Source organism: Helianthus annuus, chromosome 15, assembly GCF_002127325.2.
Source record: "Helianthus annuus cultivar XRQ/B chromosome 15, HanXRQr2.0-SUNRISE, whole genome shotgun sequence".
Taxonomy (NCBI): Eukaryota; Viridiplantae; Streptophyta; class Magnoliopsida; order Asterales; family Asteraceae; genus Helianthus; species Helianthus annuus.
The window spans coordinates 80,480,129-80,499,941 of NC_035447.2; the positions used below are offsets into that span (position 1 = coordinate 80,480,129).

Consider the following 19,813-nt stretch of genomic DNA (forward strand, 5'->3'; position numbering starts at 1 on the left):
CCATAACGTACCCTTGGATTCATCTGAGTCATGTTTGCTATCGTTTCATGAATCGTGTAAGTTGAACGTACAATTAGGGTTTACCTAGTTTTGCCGTGGTTGTCACAATGTACCCGATCACGATCCACCATTTTCTTCTTTGGGTGGTTCGAACTTCCTTCAAGATCGTTATACACCAACATGAAAAATTTAAACGTCTCATTGTCGGAAGACGATTGGCTATCGCTATCGCTGTCCGTCAGAATCGTCGAATCCGTAGGAAAATCCATTTGTGAAATGGTATAAAAATTGTAGAATGTGTGATATGTGTTTGTGTTTTGGTGTGGGTGAAATGGTATAAAATTGTAAAGTATATATAGATTGTTTATAGGTTTTTTTTATTAAACTAACATTCAAAAAGAAAACGGTCAACAAACACGTGCCCAACGGTCGGCTTTTAATTGTTTAACGCGTCAAAATGTTAACGCGATTTAATGTCCACGCGTTAAACTTATGAGGTGGCGGTGGTGTTTTCCTATTGTTCACGCGTGAACAATTTCTATCATGCACATATTGGAAACCACCCGGATGGCCTTATTTTAAAAAAGTTTGATTGGGTATAAATATAAAATGGGTTTTATCTTATATTGGTTGTTTCTTTTTTATGGTTTGACAAAATTGTTATATTAAAATAAGTTTCTAAAAGTTGGACTATAGAAAAGCTCATAAGTTTCTAAAATAACCTGATTTCACAAACACTTTCGTCTTTGTGAGTATAACCTAATTTCATTACTCGTGTAAGTTACCTGGAAGGCCGGCGTCGGTGTTATGGATTCAACAATACTACCCGATCAAAGGTTACCGAGTAGACCCCACCCACACTTAATTTTTCTTTGAAATTAAAACGAGTATAACATGATTTGACAAGCACTTGCATCTTTGGTGAGTATAACCTAATTTCACTACACGTGTAAGGTATCCGAAAGGCCGACACTAACGTTACAGATTCGATAACACTATCTGATCATGGGTTACCGAGTAGACCCTGTCCACCCTTAATTTTTCTTTGAAACTAACCCGATTTCACAAGCACTTGCGTCTTTAGAGAGTATAACATGATTTCATTATCCGCATAAGATACCTGAAATACCAACGCTAATATTATAGTTTCAAGAACACATCCTCATCAAAGATTACCGAGTACACCCTCTTCAACCTTAATTTTTCTTTGAAACCAGGTTTGACTCTTCGGCAGATTCTTAGTCCACATTTTTTAGAATATTCATGGTGCTCTTTAGCCAAATCATAAACATAAATTAATTAAGCTTCAATTAAAAAATAAAAAAAAAAGAGAAAAAGAGAAAAAAAAAAAGAGAAAGCCTGTCTTCGTTCTCTTCAATTATCTTTATCTTCCCATTGCCCTATTTCTCTCTCCAATCTCAATCTGCTCACACGAAAATATCCCAAAAAAGATATACTTATACATACAACATATACGTATATTTATGCCCAAAGTTTGGATTTTTTATGGATCTACAGATCTAATCCGTTCAAACCCACATGGGTTTTTCAGATCTCCATCTTTTTCATTTGATATGATTCAGTAACATACACTTGCAACTGTAAGTCTTCAATCTTGATTCTTTAGGGCTTGCTATTTTGATGTATTAAGTTAAGTCAAGTCAAGTGGGTGGCTAATCTTGATTGCTGTATTTTTTTTTTTTCATGAAAGTTTTAGTTTTTTTGATAGATTTTTAAGATGTTTCATGTGAATTGTTATGGTTGACCTTGTTTGACCAATAATTTTGCAGACCATTTTAAAGATTCAGGTTGATTAGATCATGATGATTTTAATATTTGTGTTTTTAATCTTGATTGCTATACTGTTTTTTCAAGAAAATTTTAGTTTTTTTTATATGTATTCTAATGATGTTAAATGTGAATTGGTATGGTTGACCTTGTTTGACCTATAATTTTGCTAACCCTGTTAAAGATTCAGCTTAATTAGGTCATGATGATATTAATATTTGTGTTTTATTTATATTGATTGCTTTACTGGTTTTTCAAGGAAAAAGATTAGTTTTTTTTTTGAGTTAATTACTGTTTTCGTCCCTGTGGTTTGTCAAAAATCACTATTTCAGTCCATTAGTTTAAAAATTGCGATTTCAGTCCCTGTGGTTTCACTTTCGTAACCATTTCAGTCCACCTCGTAACCATATCAGTCCTTGTACTTAACAGAATAATGGATTGAAATGGTTACGAAAGTGAAACCACAGGGACTGAAATGGTTATGAAAGTGAAACCACAGGGACTGAAATCGCAATTTTTAAACTAATGGACTGAAATAGTGATTTTTGACAAACCACAGGGACGAAAACAGTAATTAACTCTTTTTTTTTTATGTATTCTAATTCTAATGTTGTTAAATGTGAATTGGTATAGCTGACCCTGTTTGACCACTAATTTTGTAAACCCTTTTAAGGATTTAGCTTAATTAGGTCATGATGATTTTAATCTTTTGTTATTGCTTTACTGTTTTTTCAAGAAAATTTGAGTTTTTTCTGATGGATTTTCATGATGTTAAATGTGAATTCGTATGGTTCGCCTTGTATAATTTTGCAAACCCCTTATAATTTGTTCATATAGTTTTTTAATATGTTATGGTCTGCAGGAATTTTGGGACCGAAAAGGGTTATAATTTCCGGAGATATAGGGCTTTATAGTGTTCTTCACATCCAATTTTGGATGTTGAGAAATTAGCGGTAAGTTGTGGTGAGAATTGAGATGAGGGATGTTATCAAAGTTGATAAACTTTTTAAAGGCCTGTTGGCGACCATCGGTCTGTTATACGGGTTCGGATGCAACCGGCCGACAAGAGGGGCTGCTTTGGTATAAAGACATCGGTCAACACTTGACCGGCGAGTTCTCAATGGCGGTGGTTCAGGCCAATATGTTGCTAGAGGATCAAAGCCAGATCGAATCGGGCTCGTTGAGCTTCCAAGATTCCGGCCCGTACGGAACGTTTATTGGAGTTTATGATGGTCATGGTGGGCCCGAAACTTCCCGTTATGTCAACGATAACCTTTTTCAGAATCTCAAAAGTGAGTCACATGAGTCAAAGTCAACATGAAATTTGATCTTAAATTCCGTGAATTGAAATGAGTGTTTGTGTTTGTAACTTTGTAGGGTTGACGTCAGAACAACAGTCGATGTCGGTGGATGTTATACAAAGAGCGTTTAGAGCGACAGAAGAAGGGTTTTTATCGATTGTTGCTAGACAATGGACGGTGAAACCACAGTTGGCTGCGGTTGGATCTTGCTGTCTGGTTGGTGTGATTTCTAACGGAATACTTTACATTGCGAATGCTGGCGATTCACGTGCGGTTTTGGGGCGGACCGTCAAGGCTACGGGGGAGGTTATTGCAATCCAACTGTCGACCGAACACAATGCAAGCATAGAGTCCGTGAGACAAGAACTTCATAAGTTGCATCCCGATGATCCTCATATCGTAGTTTTGAAACATAATGTGTGGCGTGTGAAGGGCCTCATTCAGGTAAAATTGTTTGGATAAATATGTTAATGCATTATTTATGATACGAAAAGCAATACTATTACAATAATAAACCAAATGGTTATATAAAATCAGGGATGAGCAAATGGTACCAAATACTGAAACCGAACAAGTACCGAATTTACCATACCAAATCATTTTCGGTACCAACCACTTTTTGGCGTTTTTGGGATCAGTACTTTCGGTTCGGTACGGTACCGGTGTTTAACCGATGTTTACCTTCAAATACCGTACCGAGCATTTTTGGTACCCGTACCCAATTTTGGAGATTTTCGGGATCGGTTCTTTCGGTACCAGTACGGACCGGGCTCATCTTAAAATGATGCATGTGGTTTTTAAAACTAAAAATAAACTTTGGCTGACTTCAAACCTTTTGACCCATTTGACTACACCCCATTGCTGTCAACTTTATCAATTATTGTTTACATTTAAATCGTCAAAAATCAAAATAATAATATGAAATTGTGTTTGATGAATATTTTGTTTATAACACAGGTTTGTGTTTTTGAAATTGTCTTGCAGATATCTAGATCTATAGGTGATGTATATCTAAAAAAAGCAGAGTTCAATAGGGAACCATTATATGCTAAATTTCGGCTTCGTGACCCTATAAGAAGGCCGATATTGAGCGCGGACCCATCAGTCTCGATGCATGAAATCCTGCCAGAAGATCGGTTTGTTATATTTGCGTCTGACGGTCTTTGGGAGCACCTTAGCAATCAGGAAGCTGTTGATATAGTGCAAAATCACCCTAATAATGTAAGCATCATTCTTCACTAAATATAATATCTTTGTATTTTAGCCTTTGCAGAACAGAGTCACATAGTTTTGGTGCATCAAGTTCAAATTTTCATATTTACTAGATATTTACTCATGCCACGCGTTGTGGCGATAACGACGCGTTTGTGACTTCGTTACACGCGTTACGATATTAACTGCGGTGTGCATGCGTGACGTGGTGACACGATACGTTAGTGGCATTAACGTGGTTAGGCATAGATAAAAAAGAGTATAATGTCTCGCACGTTGCGGTGTGAAGTCGTTAAGTAATTTAGACACAAGAATTTAAGTGTTGGAGAAGATGAGGTGTGAAGTTATTATGTAGAAATAAATGGCGGTCAAAGTTGTTAAATAACAAAAGTTAGGGGTTAATGTGTCACTTACCAGAAGATCAGGGTTGAATACTTGAATGTGTAAAGTCTACAAACTCGAGGGTCAAAAAAGAAAACTTAAGGCATGGTTCACCGACCATGGTTTTTAAGTTTCTATATAATTATTATTACTGCTTATGGTTATTTTTGTTATTATCTTGAATGCCTATTTTCATATAAACGAGTTGAAATTACCACCTCTAGGTAGTGTTTGTTATGCAGTAATAAGAGGCGGATTGGAATGAACTATTGCGAGGGAATGAAAATAAATGTGTTTGGTTGGTCAAGGTAATGGAATCACCCATTACATAAGACATTTCATTCCCTCAAATTCATTCCATCCACCCCATGTTTTTTTTCCATTCCATTCCTTCTCTCACCCTTCATCACCAACACCGCCTACCGCCACCGCCACCACCAACCGCCGCCACCCTCCGCCAACCACCATCACCGTCGCGGCCACCGCCACCCTTCGCCACTGACCACCGGCACCCACCGCCGCCACCACCTGTCGCCGCCACTACCAACCGCCATCACCTGTCTTTGGTTTTTTCCTGCCTACCAAGCAACACAAGGTAATGAATCTAATGATTGATTCCATTCCCACATGGTAACCAAACAAGACTACGGAATGGTAATGATCCATTTCATTCCTTTGTCCATTCCATTACCTTATCCATTCCATTCCCTCGTCCATTCTATTTACCTATACCAAACAGACCCCTAGTTTTCAAATTTCCCCGTAAGTGTGAGAAAATCTAACTACCTTGATTTTAAATATGCTAGTCCTGTAAATGGACCGTAAAATCCCCCTTAATTATGAAACTTCCACCCAACATTAAGTAGCATGACTAGAATATGTCTTGTATTATTATGATGTTGAATAAATGGACATGTAAACATAATTGCAAGAGTCACTAGTTGCGCTACTCTTGTAGTACTTAGGTTTATTGTGGGTGAGTTGTAAAAGAAGTTGATGTACGCAAAGTGTTAGTTTACACTCAACTTTGATCGCATATGGATACACGGTCTCACAAACGTACACAAAGAATAGCAATGCAAAATTGCAAATACAAAACTCGCATACATTTTTACTATTATTCGGTGAATTTTATACACCATTTACCTGTTGAGTATGCTAAAGAATACCTTATTAGCAAATTCAACTTGAATTTAGCAAGTTGAGTTTTATGCATTTTAATGCTCTTTGGATGCCTTTTGACTCGTTTGAGTTGTACTTATTTTAGTTAAATCTTCTAGCTTAAACCACTTTGACAGTTTGACCCATTTGACTTGTTATCTTTTTCGTTAAATTATTTAGCTCAAACCCATTTTGACCCGTTTGACTTGTTTTTTCTTTAGTTATACCCTCTTTTCAGTTAAATCTTCTAGCTTAATCCGAATTTTACAAGTTTCACTTGTTTTCTTTTAGTTAATATTTTAGCTTAAACCCAATTTGAACTGTTTGGCTAGTTTTCCTTTTAGTTGAATATTCCAACTTAAATGCATTTTGACCGGACCCATTTGGGTTGTTTTCTTTTTAGTTAAATACTTAAATATATATTCTAACTTAAACCCCCGTTTGGCTTGTTTTTTTTTTTAACTTAAATGTTTCAACTTAAACATATTTTGACCCGTTTGGCTAGTTTTCTTTTAGTTAAATATTCTAACTTAAACCCATCTTTACCAAACCGTTTGGCTTGTTTTCTTTAGATATGTATTCTAACCCAAACCCATTTTGACCCGTTTGGCTGTTTTTTATGATAACTTAAATGTTCCAACTTAAACCTATGTTGACCCGTTTGGCTTGTTTTTTTAAGGTAAATTTTCTAGCTTAAAACCTTTTTGACCCATTTGGCTTGTTTTTAGTTAAATCTTCTAGCTTAAACCCATTTGACTTGGTTTTTTAAGTTAAATTTTCTAGCTTAAACCCAATTCGACCCGTTTGACTTGTTTTTTTAGTTAAATCTTCTAGCTTAAACCCATTTTGACTTGTTTCTTTTTTAGTTAAATCTTCTAGCTTAAGCCCATTTTGACCCGTTTGACATGTATCTACAATACAGGGAAGTGCTAGAAGGCTAGTGAAAGCAGCATTACAAGAAGCCGCAAAGAAACGAGAAATGAGGTATTCGGATTTAAAGAAAATCGAAAGGGGAGTAAGGCGTCATTTCCATGATGACATCACAGTCGTAGTCGTATTTCTGGACTCAAATCTAACGAGTAAAGCGAGCTCATGGAAGGGCCCCACTTTGTCTCTAAGAGGTGCCAGTCTCAACCTCCCAGCTAAAACATTGGCACCACTATCATCAACCACCACCGCCTGAGTTGTCAGCCGGTTTTTATCAGTCTCTAATTTTAATTCTTTGATGTACAAGGTAACATTTTAACGCGAACCCTTCTGTTATTTGGTTTCTTGGGAGATAAAAAGAACAACGATGGTAGAATCTTGTAAATGCTGTAAACCATGTTAGAAAATCATAATTGTTTTTCACTTCTTTGACAAGAGTTTGTGAAAGATGTGAAATTTGGTTTTAAGGAGCTTGAGCATAGTTGTTAATAGCGACCATAGCGGTCGCTATAGCGCGCTTTATGGCGATGCGACTATGTGTCGCTATGTTGGTTATGGCGATGAATAGCGAGCTTAGCGACAGCTGTTTTTTTTATGTAGTAATTCCTGGCCTTCTTAAGGCGTTCTGGTGGAATTCCTGGGTCATGAAAAAAGTGTGCTTCTGGAGAGTGATCCTTAACCGGCTCCCGTTTGCGGAGGTACTTGCATCTCGAAACATTTTGTGGGGGTTACATAGAGAGTGTGGATGTGTGGTCCGTTCTTGCTCAATGGTGGAGATCTCCAGCCTTTTTTGCCTTTCACGTTTCCGACGTGCTGCATCTTCATGAAATGTTGGGTGGTTCCAAAGGGCAGAGGAAGGCCGTGTAGGCGACCATATATACGGCCTTGTGGAGTGTTTGGCGAGCCCGAAATGAGGTCGTTTTTCATGCTAAGCAGCCACCCGTTTCGAAGGTGGTAGAAGAAACAAAGGCTTAAAGCTTTCTTTGGATTAAAAATATATCGCGAAGAACGGGTTTATTATGGGAAGATTGGTACCGTTTTAGTATCAATTGTATTGTATAAAGGGGTTCCTTCTCGTTGTTGTTTCCTATTTGTGTTCGGGATGTAAGTGCTAGCTTCTTGCTAGTTGGCGTATAAATATATTTACTTGTATTATATTTTACTGTTTTTTTTATCACTTTTGCTTATCTTTTGGGTACCTCAACTACTAAACGGTAGTACATGCCATGAGTGTATACCACTCCCCTAATCAGTCATCATCATCATACTCAGTAAATCCCATCAATAACAAAAAGGTAGGGTCTGAGGAGGGTAAGATGTAGACAACCTTATCTCTACACTGTAGGAATAGAGAGGCAGCTTCCAGTGAGACCAGTTAATCTCGATCATACACAATATGAAAGACAAGTCCTTGTCGAGACAAAGATGTCACGTCTATAATAAGTGGTAATAGATTGGATTCGACCCCTTTTTATGTAGGTGGTGTTCATGTCATTCTTTCAAGTTTTTAATGTCAAATGCGCAATGGCGGTAGATGCAATTATCTAAGACACATGGTCCATGAATTATGATATATGCTAATTGTTACATCAATATCATTAGGTGTAATAAAAAGTGACCCAGTGAACTGTTAAGACATATGTTTTAACTTAGGGTTTAATAGGTGTTGAATTTTCAAGAGTATACTCATCTTTATATCATCATGGTTGGGAGTTACATTCACTCCTTTCATGAGTCCAAACTAGCGAAACCAGTCAACCTCGATCATGCATAAGATTGAAGGTTGCTCACTTGCTCCTTATCATCACATATTGCTCATCAAGATGGATATAGGACATCAAGGTGTTAACCCGGTCCATATTGACTAATTAATTGCACCTTATAATTTAGTAGTGGTAGTGTCATAAGACCTAAATTTAGACCTTCCACTTTTCTTTATATTAATATAAAGGGTTATATCCCGGTGCATTATTAAGTAGGAATGACAAAAATACTCGAGTCCAATCCGACACAAATGGGACGGGTATACTCGATACCCGACGGGTATTGGGCCGGGTATGAAATTAGTTTTAAAAATTTTTGCGGATATGGGTCGGATATGAGATTAGGTGATACCCGACCTAATTACCCGAAACCACATACCCGTTTACCTGAACTATATACCCGATTTTTTTAATTTATATTTTTATTTTCCATGAACCCTTATCTATCGTTGATTTATTTTAGTATGTTCATAAAGTGAAAAAAAAAAAATTCTTCTGGTATATACATTCGATAATAGTATTTAGATTTTGTATGTTAGTGAATTATATAAAGTTATTATTAATTTTTTGATAAAACTTATATGTAGATCCAGAGGTGACTCCCCTTGTCCCAACTGAAATCTAGATCCAGAGAAATAATACTTTACTAACTTGTAACTTATGTATTAAAATTGATACATTATTCAAAAGAAGGCGATGTTAGGGGATGCGGAGTGGTTTCGGTAAACCACCTTTACCGATTCGGTAAAGTGTGGCCACCCCACCGCCAACATATAGTTTGCCGATTCAGTTGGGTAAATCGGTGATGGAACACCGATTCGGCAAGAGGGAGAAGGAGAGAGAGGGAGGGTATTGTGGGTGGGGTCCATTCCTATCTCAACCAATCACACCTTTTTCCTTTTTTTTTTAAAATAGTTTACCACTTCACCAAGTGTTTAAACCATTGCCAACATTTTTCACCAAAGTTTAAACACTTTTGCCTAATTGACATGGCGCGCTCTCATTGGTCGGTTTTTTGGTTTGCCACTTTAAAGTGTTTAACCACTCCTTATACCCTTAAGCCTAAAAAAGGATGAAAAACAATTAAATGAAACTCAACATCCAACCAAGGCCTCCCTTTGCGTCCTAGTGGTCCACAAAGTCCCATCTGGATTTCAGTTTCCACTAATGTGATCACTATCCAATGATTGAACATCAACCAAAATATCGTAGATTGAATATCTTTCATAACCAAAATATCATAAATATAATCCCATGTCAAATATTATAAAGACTTCACGATATATGTAAGTCGAAGCATTTAGGCCGGGTAATTATGAATATTCAATTATATGATTAGTTTTAATCTTTATTTAAGTTTGAAAAATGCATGTTATAAGTAATACGATCTGATTATTCAAACTGGTTTATACGACTCGATAATGAATATATTGGTATTGGGTGTTGCTAAATGCACTCCCATTTCTACTTATTGAAAACATAACAGTGTATAAGTGTAAGTTGTCATAAAGTTAGATCAGATCATTTAAAGTATATAATTGTTAGAGATTTAGTTAACCTTTTGCCATTCAAGTCTGTTTTTAAGAAGGGTTTAAGATTGTTTTTTGGGTAATGAGTATCTTAAGGTTAAATTTTTGGACATAAGACCATGAACGGATATAGATTTATATTGTCGGACCTACAAAAGAACAAATGATATTCTAAAGCTAAAACATAACCATTGATCAAGAAATAAACAATAGATGAAACATTCTTCTCCCAAAGATAATGAATCTTGAACACTAATCAGATCATCTGTTGTAGACATGTTAACATCTGTTCAAGCCTTGGAACCACTATTGAAGAAGAACCAAGCACTGATCAAATAGCCAAAGCCCTGTTGAAGCAAGACCAAACATCTGTTTTGGCCAAACAGATGTTTGGAACAAAGCAACAGCGGTTTGAAGATAAGATGCTTCATCAATACAACACTATTTGCTTTGTAACAGACTTTTCATGTAATAGATCAGATGTTAGATCTCCGCAGATGTTTACTAATATCTGTGGAATATTTTCTGTTAGGAATGTTAGATGTCACTATCAGGGTGACGTCAACTGTTTACATACAGAGCTTTCATACTTGTATATATAGATCTCACCTGTTAGAGATCTATTCATCACATTCATTCCTTTTGTACGAACAACAAAGTGTGTGATCAGGCTGAGGGGTAATTTGTATAATCATTGTACTGTATTTGTAATCATTTGATTTCAATAGAAAACAATTTTGATATAACTTCTAGGTTGTGTGTTTATATTACTTGCATTAGAATTTATAAATTGTTTGTTCTTTGATTGCTTAAATACACAAGTTTGATAAACTCAGATCCTACAATTGGTATCAGAGCTTGGTCACATTAAACTCGATTTCACAATCAGTTTAATAATCAAAAGATCAACACATAAAGAGACCCAATCTGTTCATTATATCTTAATTCAGAGTTTAAACCATAACTTATAAAAGATTTGCGTACTTTATTTTCACAAAAGATTAAAAGGAATGGCACATGACAATCGTTATTCCCATGATTTTGATTTCAGCAGCAAATCATCGATGCTTGTTAGATCAGAGTATAATATCTGGTAACGTCTGATGGTACACTTACTTGCTCAAAAGAACATCGGATGTTGGAAGTTGGTTATATTCAGACCTCACATTCCAATAGTACCTAGTGTCGAAAATCCAAATGTTCAGGAGCCAAAGAAACCGAAAAATTACTCTAAGCTAGATTTTCAAACTATTGAGATAGATGCCAAAACATTAAATATTGTTGCAAAGGCTCTACCAAATGAGATCTATGCTATTGTAATAGTGCAAAAGAGTTATGAGATGAGTTAAAAGAAAAATTCTATAAAACAGAGGAAATTGTGAAAAACAACAAAGAAACTCCCAACCAACAAGTTGTTGAGAATGCATTTAACATAGTACAAACAACAGTTTGTAAAAAGGTTAATGCAAAAGTTGTTGACAACGATCGTCCCTGGAATTCCACTAAATATGAATATGATTGTGATTATGTTTTGATGGCTACCACAAATGGAGCATCTACATGCTTAGATGGTCTATGGTATGTTGATGGCGGAAGATCCAGACACATGACTGGATGCAAAGCTCTACTATCAAACTTATTTGCACATGGAGGAGGTGATATATCATTTGGAAATGACTCAAAAGGTAAAGTGTTGAGGTCTGGAACTGTCCAAGCTGGTAAGCTAAAATTTGAAAATGTTAATTTTATTGATAATCTAAAATTTAATCTACTAGTGTTTCACAAATGAGTGATAAAGGTTATGGTTCATTTTTACAAAGAAAACTTGTAAAATTGTTGGACTAGAAATAGTGAAAAAGGTTGACAAAATTATAGCTGACGGCACTACACAACTTGTTGCTGATAGAAGTGGCAATGTTTATGTAGTAGACATGTTAAAAGACAAACACATGACGAATGTATCCCTTTTTTCTGTATTATCAACAAAAGAAATAGAATTATGGCATAGAAGTTTGGGACATGTTAATCTACAAACAATTAACTCTCTGACAAAACAAAATCTTGTCAGAGGTCTACTAACTAAACAATTCAAATGTGATGAATATTGTGTTTCTTGCTTGTAAGGCAAATAATACAACGCATCATACAAACCGATTGAAGAGTCCAAAACAACCCAATGCTTACAAATGTTGCACATGGACTTGTTTGGCCTAGTAAAAATGATGAGCTTAAGAAAAAGAGATATTGTTTAGTAATAGTTGATGATTTTTCTAGCTTTACATGGACTTATTTTTTTACATTCCAAAGATGAGACTGCAGGTATCCTAAAGGAATTTATCATAAAAGTTGAAAAACAATGTGATCTGCCTGTGAAGATCTTCAGGAGTGACAACGGGAAAGAATTCAGAAACCAAGAGCTTGATGAATTCTGTGCATCAAAAGGAATAGTGAGACAATTCAGTATTCATAGAACACCAGAACAAAATGGGGTTGTCGAAAAAAAACCAGAACCCTAATTGAGGCTGTAAGAACTATGCTTGCAGATTCTGGCCTTCCTTTGTCCTTTTGGGCAGAGCATATTATTTTCAAAATAGAGTCTTAATTAACCCTAGGCATCAAAAGACTGACTGAATTTTTTTTTCACATCAAACCACTAATCTCATTTTTAAAAATTTTTGGCTGCCCATGCTTTATTTTGAATCTTAAAGATTCAGTTTCAAAATTTGCAGCCATAGTGGAGTGTGGTTATTTCTTGGGATATTCTACTATAGCCAAGGCCTATAAAGTGTTTAACACAAGGATCGTGACTATAAAAGAAACCTTAAACGAAAAGTTCATAAAACCTTCTTCCTTAAAAATCCCTAAAAAACCAACAAATCTTTTTGACCTTGTTAAATTCAAATTTGAAGAAGTTACTGCCAAGGTTAATGTTGATACATGTAAACCAAACGCAGCACAACAGGATTACAAATTTGACATTGAGATGCCTTCTCAATACAATGTCTCTTCAGATCCACAAAGTTCATCGCCTCAAAACAACAGTCAAACAATATCAACTGAAACCATTGTTGACCTAAGTCTACTTCAAACCACTGATTACACATGTGGTCAAACCATTGATCTATCTTCCATAACAAATTCACCACTTGGACCAATTTCACCACCTCCATTCCAAACCACTGTTGACCATAACACAGTGGCAACATATGTTTCACCAAAAAATTTCCAATCATGCCCTTCACCACAAAATTCCACCATTCCCTACACTGGGAACCATCTATTTCTCAAATCACATCTAAATGAACAAGTCAGGGGAGACATCACTGCAGGAGTGCTCATAAGAAGCCAAACCTCAAATATCTGCCTTTTTGTTGGTATTCTGTCCTTGACCCAACCTGTCAAGTACCAAGAGACATTAAAAGACAACAGTTAGATGGAAAACATGTTGGAAGAGCTCTTTCAGTTTAAAAGACAACATGTATGGAAACTTGTTCCATTACCAAATGATACATGTCCAATTGGTAATTAATAGGTCTTTAAAAATAAACATGATGAGAGGGGCATTGTTGTAAAAAACAAAGCCAGGCTTACGGTTCAAGGCTATAGACAAGAAGAGGGAATAGATAATGATGGAAACTTTGCACTTGTAGCAAGATTGGAAGCAATAAGACTCTTCCTGGCCTTTGCTATCAATCACAACATTAAGGTGTATCAAATGGATATAAAGTGTGCTTTTCTCTATGGTAAAATCCAAGAAAAGGTCTATGTGTGTCAACCACAAGGATTTGAAGAGACATTCCATCCTGATTATGTCTACAAGCTAAATAAAGCTCTTTATGGACTAAACAAGCACCAAGAGCCTGGTATGATACTCTATCCACTTTTCTCTCATCTAATGAACTCAAAAGAGGTAGAATTGATAAAACCTTGTTTCTAAAATGGAAAGGGAAAGATTTGTTAATAGTTCAAATCTATGTGGATGAAATCATTTTTGGATCCACATGTGATAAAATATGTGAAGAATTTAGAAAATTGATGACAACTCAATTTGAAATAAGTGCCATGGGAGAGTTACAGTGTTTTCTTGGTCTTCAACTAAAACAACTTGAAAATGGAACTTTCATTCATCAAAATAAATATATTAAAACACATTTGAAAACTTTCACATAATGACTATAAACCATGTGGCATTCCCATGAGTACAAACAAACCATTCATTTCTGATGAAAAGGATCACTTGATAGATTAGACACTCTATAGATGCATGCTTGGGTCATTAATGTACTTAACTGCATTAAGACCTGATATCATGTTTGCAACTTGTGTTTGTGCAAGATATCAAGCATCCCCTAAAAAGTCTCATTTGGTAGCAGTGAAAAATGTTAGGAAACTTTTGTAAGTGTTGAAGAAAAATATGATCACTCTGACCAAATCTTGAAAATGACAAAATCAACAGGTCATATAGAAAGAAGACATAAGACAACATGCTAAGAAACAAGATAAGTATCATCTGCAATAAGCATCAGAAAGAGATCATAATCAAAGAAGGACGATCAAAAAAGACCAACTTGATAAGTCTGATGATAAATCTGGTATTTATCATCAGAATATGGTGAATTCTATTCATCAGAAATCTAATGTCCAAGATATCAGATTTCTGGTATGTGGATGCGTTTCCGGGTCGAATTTGAACTCCCAACACGATTGCAAAGAACACGTATCATGTGCGGAATCCGTGTACGTGTGTTGATCGACACAAGAACGTAATAATATGATGATTCAATTGATGATATGACAATGTACAAAACCTTGAATCACCTTGTAGCACTTTCCCTCTCTAGATCTTCTCTAATGCTCCAAAGTTGCAAAAGTTATAAAATGAACTAAAACACTCCTATTTATAGGGCTCTCATTAAGGAAAGACTCCCTATTTACAATTATGCCATTCTCCTATATTTAACCTTATAAAACCTTGTTTTGTTTAATTTCTTGCTACGAAACGTGATTGACAGAAGTGATAGACATTATGCACTCACATGGTAAGTTACTCATTAGAAATCTGATGAACCAACTTGTTAAAGATATAAGGTTCTACACGAAATTCTAAGTAGCAAGTGGACTTGAATGGATTCAATGAATATGCTAAAAAGCTACTTTATGCAGACAAGTGCATGAATAAACATTTGTTTATTCATGTCAAACATTCTCTATAAATAGCGAATATTACTTCGAAGGGAAGATGAGTAAAGCCTAGCATTCAATACATACTACAAGACTCCACTGTCCTTTATTACAGAATTCTTTAAGTATTCATTTGTACTAAGTCAATAACCTCACAATCACCTTGTAAAACTTTTCAAAGTGATAGAAACTTGAAAATTCTGTAGTTGTGTTTCTTGAAAGTTTGATTTATATTTCCGCACATTATTTTCATACTTGTTGAAATCACTTGCCAACTTTAGATAGAGCATTGTTATCTGGGTCCAACAATTGGTATCAGAGTAGATTGAATAAACTATTTTCAAATGATCAACTACTCAAAAGTATCTTTTCTTTGATACTTCGTTTTTATCTAAATATTGCAAACTTTCAAACATGGAACAATGCTTTCAATATTGGGTCTATATCAAAGCCTGTGCTTTGACAGAGAGGAGTACCCCTAATGGAGAATCAGGATGATCAACTTTTTAAATGGATATGATCGAACTCTGTTTCAATCCATTGAGAGAGGCCCACATATTCCCAGTATTGAAATTCCAGTTGTTCCAGCAACTGAGCAAACACCAGCCATACCTGCATCTTGGGTTCCAAAACAAAAAAGAAACTGGAGCAAAGAGGACAAGGATTTGGTGGAAGCCGATGAAAGGGCCAAACCATACAAGCCTGTTACATGAAATGCACCAAAACCAAAGCAAGCCAGACCTGCAAGAAATAAATGTATTCCAAAGATCTTGGGCAAATCCAAAGAGGGTTATATCCTTATATATTTAGTCTATTATCTTACTATATTTATCTTAAATACTCTAACTCTAATTAATACATCATTCATGATTGAATATACAATTCAAAAAGGAAACTCAGGTAAGTGCTTTTTTATAAACATATGTATAAAAAGAACATATTTCATTTAGCTCCTCATGTAAATACCATGGAATAAGGTTTGATCCTATTCATGGAGATTCCATAAATATCCCATTCCAAAAATGGAAACAACTGGGAATTTTTTAGAAATTGGATGCAGTTACTAATTCATGATCTGGCATGTACAGAATGAAAACTTCATTCTCGATTCTACGAGAATTTTTATGAAAGCCTTTCATTTGCTTCTCTTCGATGGAAGCTTGATTTTCCCAGAATGTATCCTAATTTTTGGCCTAATTCTTCTTCTGATGATCGATTCAACCTTCAACCTCTGATCAAAAAGATATACCTTGGTTATATTTCATCTCTTCAACAAGTTTAGTAATGAGCATAACGGCCCTATTGTTCCGATGGAGAGAGGAACCTATGATTAGCTTTTCGGGAAATTTCCAAACGAACAATTTCAACGAAATCTTTCAATTTCTTATTTTACTATGTTCAACTCTATGTATTCCTCTATCCGTAGAGTACATTGAATGTACAGAAATGGCTATAACAGAGTTTCTCTTATTCATATTAACAACTACTATGATTATGGCACTTCCAAATGACATATTCTTTGAAGTAGAAATATGGGATTAGTTGGAAAATCTTTGTGAAGGAGGGGATAGAATGAAAAGAAACAAACGAACAAGCTGTGTTTCTTCATATGAAAGGTTTAAAAGTCTTCCTAATGAGAGTCTTTCTGAAACATATAATAGATTCACAAAATTATTAAATGACATCAAAAAGTTTTGTGTTGAAAAGTCCAATGATGAGAGAAATGTAAAGTTTCTGGATGCCTTACCCAGGGAATAGAGAAGTCTAACAATGACATTGGCATCAACCCTATAGTTGGGAAATATGAGCTTACATCATCTCTACAGCATTCTTGTCCCAAGAGAGGAGGAAATTTGTGAAAATTCAACACACAGAGGAGGACCTATAGCCCTCATCTCCAACTCACAGAGAATAATCACTTCAGATCCACAATCCTCTCATAGCTAGAATTCCTACTTGGAAAACTCTGATAGTTCATCAGGTTTTTCAGCATTCGTTGAGGCCATAGCATTGCTCACCAAATAATTTGAGTAAGAGCTGAGAGGAGGAAGTAACAAATACAAGAAGGGTGATAGAGGAAGGATGGAAGGAAAATTTAAAGAAAAAGGAAAAGCTGAGGTAGTGTGCTATAAGTGCAAACAAAAGGGACACCATGCTTCATAGTGCAAGAACAAAAAAACAGAAGGATGTTTCATATTATGAGAAGAAGCTTGAAGAGGCCAAAAGACAACAACAGGCCAGCTTGATTGCTGGAACAAACTCCTGGCTAACAAATGATTCTTCTGATGATAATGATGAAGAAATGGCTAACTTTTGCCTAATGGCAAGGATTTAAGATGAATAATCGGAATCTTCAGAAAACAAGGTAAGCTCAAATAATCAAGATCTGAAACATCAATTGAATAAACTTATGACAGATTTTAAACTTCTGCAAGAAAAACAGACTGAAGAAAACAGAAAATCTGATGATTTGCAAAAGTTTTAAATGAAGTTAAAACCAAAAACAAGTCACTTCTTGAAGAGAATCTAACACAAGAGGCTAAAATAGAATTTTATGAGCAAGAGAGAAACTTTATACAAAATTCATGACAGTGAAATCAATGTAAAAGGTTTTCTACAAGCAAGGGAATTTATCAACCTGATAGAAACAACACCAAAAAACAAGGGTGAAGGGTTGGGATAAGTAAAAACAAACATCAAAAGCATTCTACCACCTTTGTAAAAGCTTCAGGATCAAATTCTGACAGATTAACATCAAAATCTAATGCAGAATCCTACAAATCTGCATGTTCTGACAATTTTTCCATACCTTCAAAATCCAGTTCAAAGGGAAAGAAGCCTGAGGCATAACAAAATTTCTCAGAAAACACAAAAAGAACTCATCCTAAGTTTCAAAGAACTGCTAACCTTCCATCAAAATCTAATTTGTGACAACCTACTTTTCCCGAGGTTAAATCATTCACTTTTCTCGTTTATTTTACTCATGTTTATTACGTCACAAGAGTAATTGAAGGATAGTTGGATGAAACTGGCAAATATAAATCGTTCACTTTTCTCGTTTATTTTACTCATGTTTTTACTCTGTTTGTCAGTTTCATCCAAAATGACTTTTTTTTTGTGCCACATAGCCTTTCACCTTTGGCATTTTTTGCCATTTTCATCCAAACCACTAACTTAGTTTACTTTTTCTATTAGGTTGAAGGATAGTTGGATGAAACTGGCAAATATAAAACCTCAGGGGCGATTTTGGCAATTTAATTAAATTCTTTTTAATTTCTATTATTTAATTAATTTTGTCACATAAATATAAAACAGAATACACAGGCAGTTCTTATAAAAAAAATTAATAGTTTTGTCACATAATTTTTATAATAAATTTTCATCCAACTACTAACTCAGTTATTTTTTTATATTAAGGTGAAGGACCATTTAAATTTTATAAAGCAAGACAAAAATTAATTTCCAATTCTTTTTATATACACCAGTTTTATAAAAATAAAATCTACTTCCAACCTCTAAGTTTTATAAAACTAAAATGCTAATGACCTTATAGAAAAAGGCCAAATAAACAAATTTTATCATATGTACCAAGTTTGTAATTCATCTTCTACTATTTTAAATTCGATTCTAACAAAAAAACAGAAGCCACACCCCCCCCCCATCAAACAACGTATTGTTACCAAACCTTAAAATTACCCACCAAATAGTAAGTATAATGCCATGAACCAAAAGTTTCTTTACCCAAAGCACTCGGAATAAATATTAGTTAGTTACCCTCATAATCTTAATTAGATAAATATTTTATTTCTGCCAATATATTTCTTAGGTGCTCAACACATTTAAAAATATGTAGCGATTTACAATTTATTTCTGTCTCTACACTTGATTAAATACTAAAAGTTGTAATCGATTGTTATGTGTTGGCCCATGTAATCAAGCCCGGAAGAACATATGATATGAAAAGCCAAAACTAGTTCTCAACAATTGATCACAATAAGCAGTGCATGTCCTAGACTTTCTCCAATGACAGTGGTTATCTATCAGCTGATGACTCTAAGTGCTGATCTTCACAACAACTGTTCATCAAAGAACTCATGAGGTATAAAGACTGAAGCCCTAACAACTGCTATCTCTCAAGTACTGATGAAGACCAAAGCACTGCTGACTCAAGGACTGATTACCCTGTGAAGAAAGCATTGATCTCCAATATCAGTGCTTAAGCAACAACAGTGGGAAGCTGCATCAGTGTTTATTGTAATCAGTGTTTTGTATGATCATGTTTAGAGGTTGTTAGGTTGTTAGATGTCACTGTCTAGATGACGTCAGCTTAGATGCTCAGTGGTTAGGTTTGTACTATAAATAGAACAGTACCTGTACTGTTCTATTAGCTCTTTTGCACCAAGTCATCTTGTACTAACAAACTAGTGAGCTCAGGTTGAGGGGGAGTTTAGTGTTGCATGCATGCATAGTTGATCTTTGTAATTGATACAATCTTTCGACTAATGAAACCATCTTTGCTGAAAACTATTCTTCTTTGATTGTGTTATAAAGTTTATTTCCATTTCCGCTG

The 19,813-nt window shown here is 35.2% G+C and overlaps 1 protein-coding gene across 2 annotated transcripts; it reads left to right on the forward strand.

The window, feature by feature from the left end:
- The first annotated feature begins 1,345 nt into the window (after nucleotides 1–1,345).
- LOC110912040 (probable protein phosphatase 2C 46) lies at nucleotides 1,346–7,932 on the forward strand. 2 transcript variants are annotated; one of them, XR_002577609.2, is made up of 6 exons: nucleotides 1,346–1,601; nucleotides 2,651–3,080; nucleotides 3,166–3,533; nucleotides 4,074–4,310; nucleotides 6,766–7,077; nucleotides 7,371–7,932. XR_002577609.2 is itself a non-coding variant. In XM_022156710.2 (5 exons), the coding sequence occupies exons 2-5, from the start codon at nucleotides 2,771–2,773 to the stop codon at nucleotides 7,024–7,026; spliced, it is 1,176 nt and encodes a 391-aa protein (XP_022012402.1). In that variant the 5' UTR covers nucleotides 1,347–1,601; nucleotides 2,651–2,770; the 3' UTR covers nucleotides 7,027–7,925. The 2 variants fall into 2 exon arrangements, 1 of the variants encoding a protein (XP_022012402.1); XM_022156710.2 differs by having other exon boundaries at nucleotides 1,347–1,601; nucleotides 6,766–7,925.
- The last annotated feature ends 11,881 nt before the right edge of the window (nucleotides 7,933–19,813 follow it).